This window comes from Triticum urartu, unplaced genomic scaffold (genome assembly GCF_003073215.2).
Source record: "Triticum urartu cultivar G1812 unplaced genomic scaffold, Tu2.1 TuUngrouped_contig_7382, whole genome shotgun sequence".
Taxonomy (NCBI): domain Eukaryota; kingdom Viridiplantae; phylum Streptophyta; class Magnoliopsida; order Poales; family Poaceae; genus Triticum; species Triticum urartu.
In genome coordinates, this window is record NW_024118221.1 from 10,176 (window position 1) to 11,941 (window position 1,766).

At 58.0% G+C, this 1,766-nt stretch overlaps 1 protein-coding gene across 1 annotated transcript; it reads left to right on the forward strand.

Moving 5' to 3' along the window:
• Window positions 1–1,293: 1,293 nt before the first annotated feature.
• Window positions 1,294–1,755, forward strand: LOC125531528 (the record flags this gene model as incomplete). The annotated part of the gene is made up of 1 exon (XM_048695905.1): window positions 1,294–1,755. A coding segment is annotated over exon 1 (438 nt), but the record flags the coding sequence as incomplete, so codon positions are not given.
• Between the last annotated feature and the right edge of the window lie 11 nt (window positions 1,756–1,766).

The following is a 1,766-nucleotide window of genomic DNA, read 5'->3' on the forward strand; positions in this document are numbered from 1 at the left end:
TGATATGCTCGTACAGTCGATGCTTTGCGCAATCCCCATACATTCTATGCTGGCACTAGGCTTACCAACAAAGACAATTGCCGCGATGAATAAGGTCTGTCGTGGATTCATATGGGCTGGCAAGGCGGAAGTGGGCGGAGGTGCGTGCGCCGTAGCCTGGAGTCGGGTGTGCACGCCCAAGTGGTCCGGCGGTCTTGGCATACCAGACTTGGCCTGGACGAATGTGGCATTGCAGGCCAAATGGCTATGGCTGCAGAGGGTGGATCGGGAAAGACCCTGGCTGGAGTTCTCATTCTCAGTGCCGAAGGAAGCAACGCAACTTTTCTAGGCTGCAACAACAGCTGTCATTGGCAACGGACGGGACACACTATTCTGGAAAGATAGGTGGCTAGACGGTTATCGGCTGCAGGAGTTGGCACCGCGGGCGTACAGCGCAGTCCCAACACGGACAAGGAAAGAAAGGACCAGGGTGTGTGCTAGCAAGGGAGGTTTGGACCAGGGTCTTCTTTGCCCTAGGTAATTCGGGAGGCGCGCCGCAGGTAGGAGAGGCATTGCAGGCATAGTGCACAAGGCAGAGCGCGCACGGGCATCACGCGAAGACAATCCGCACCATCTGCCTGCTAACTCTATGGGAGTCGTGGAAGCACATGAACGCTATAATATTTGATGGGGCGGCGGTATGGCACGGCTTATTGACAGAATCACAAGTGAGAGCAGGGTTTGGAAGCGGGCGGGCATCTTGCGGGGCGACTTAGCGGCGGCCTTCATAGCGGCACTGGAGTGGGCACAAGGCGAGTAGTCGGCTTAGTGCAACGGCGGACGATGATGTGGTGCCTGTACATTCGTGATGTAATGTAATCATGGAGGACTCTCTCCCTTTTTCTTATTTAATATATGATACGCACACCTGTGAGTTTTCAAGAAAAAAAAAGTTTATTTAGCGACCGCCCGCCTCATGCTTTGGTCACCTTACCTGGGCGCGTGCTTTGTTCCGGTGCAAGTGCAAGTGCAACGCCCTCCCGAAAGCAAAGGCAAAAGCAAGCAAAGAACAAAAGAACAGTTCCTCATGCCGTAGCCAAATCTTCTGATCTGAAACAGATTCTAGACGAGATCCTTGGAAGAACACATACGATCCACTTTCTCGCGTCCCGAAGCGTTCAAAGATGCCCAGAGACATGCACAAAAGTTAGGCAAAGCACCGTCACATCTCACATGGCCACCTTTAGCGGCACGCTGCTGCTGCTACATAACAAGCCCTCGGCACCCACCACACGAAGCAGACCGAGTATTTTGCGCTGCAGGAGTCGGTGAGCATCAATGGCTTCTCTGCCCCAGCCATTGCCGTATGGCAGCAGCTACTATCCTTCCGCCGGCTCCGTCCGGCACACTGGCAGGCCGGCGCCCGACGAGGGCGGAGGCTCCTTCGGGCCGGTGCTCGTGGTGCTCGCCGTCGTCTCCTTCCTCTCAGCCGCCGCGTGCATCGCCGGCCGGCTGTGCGGCCGGAGGTCGTCGTCGTCGAGAGGAAAGTCCTCTGCAGAGCAGCAGAGCACTGCAGATGCGGAGAAGGGGTTGGGTACTGCAAAGTGCCCGGCGGTTATGAGGCCCCTGCCGAGCTCCCGCGCCACGGTGCACGACATGGACGACGACGACGTTTTCGAGATCAAGTTCGCGCACGTGAAGCCACCGGCGGAGTGGGAGAAACACGGCGCCGGTGGCGATGGCGGGGGCAGGGGGCCCGCGCCGCCCCCGCCGCCGGCCGGCGCCGC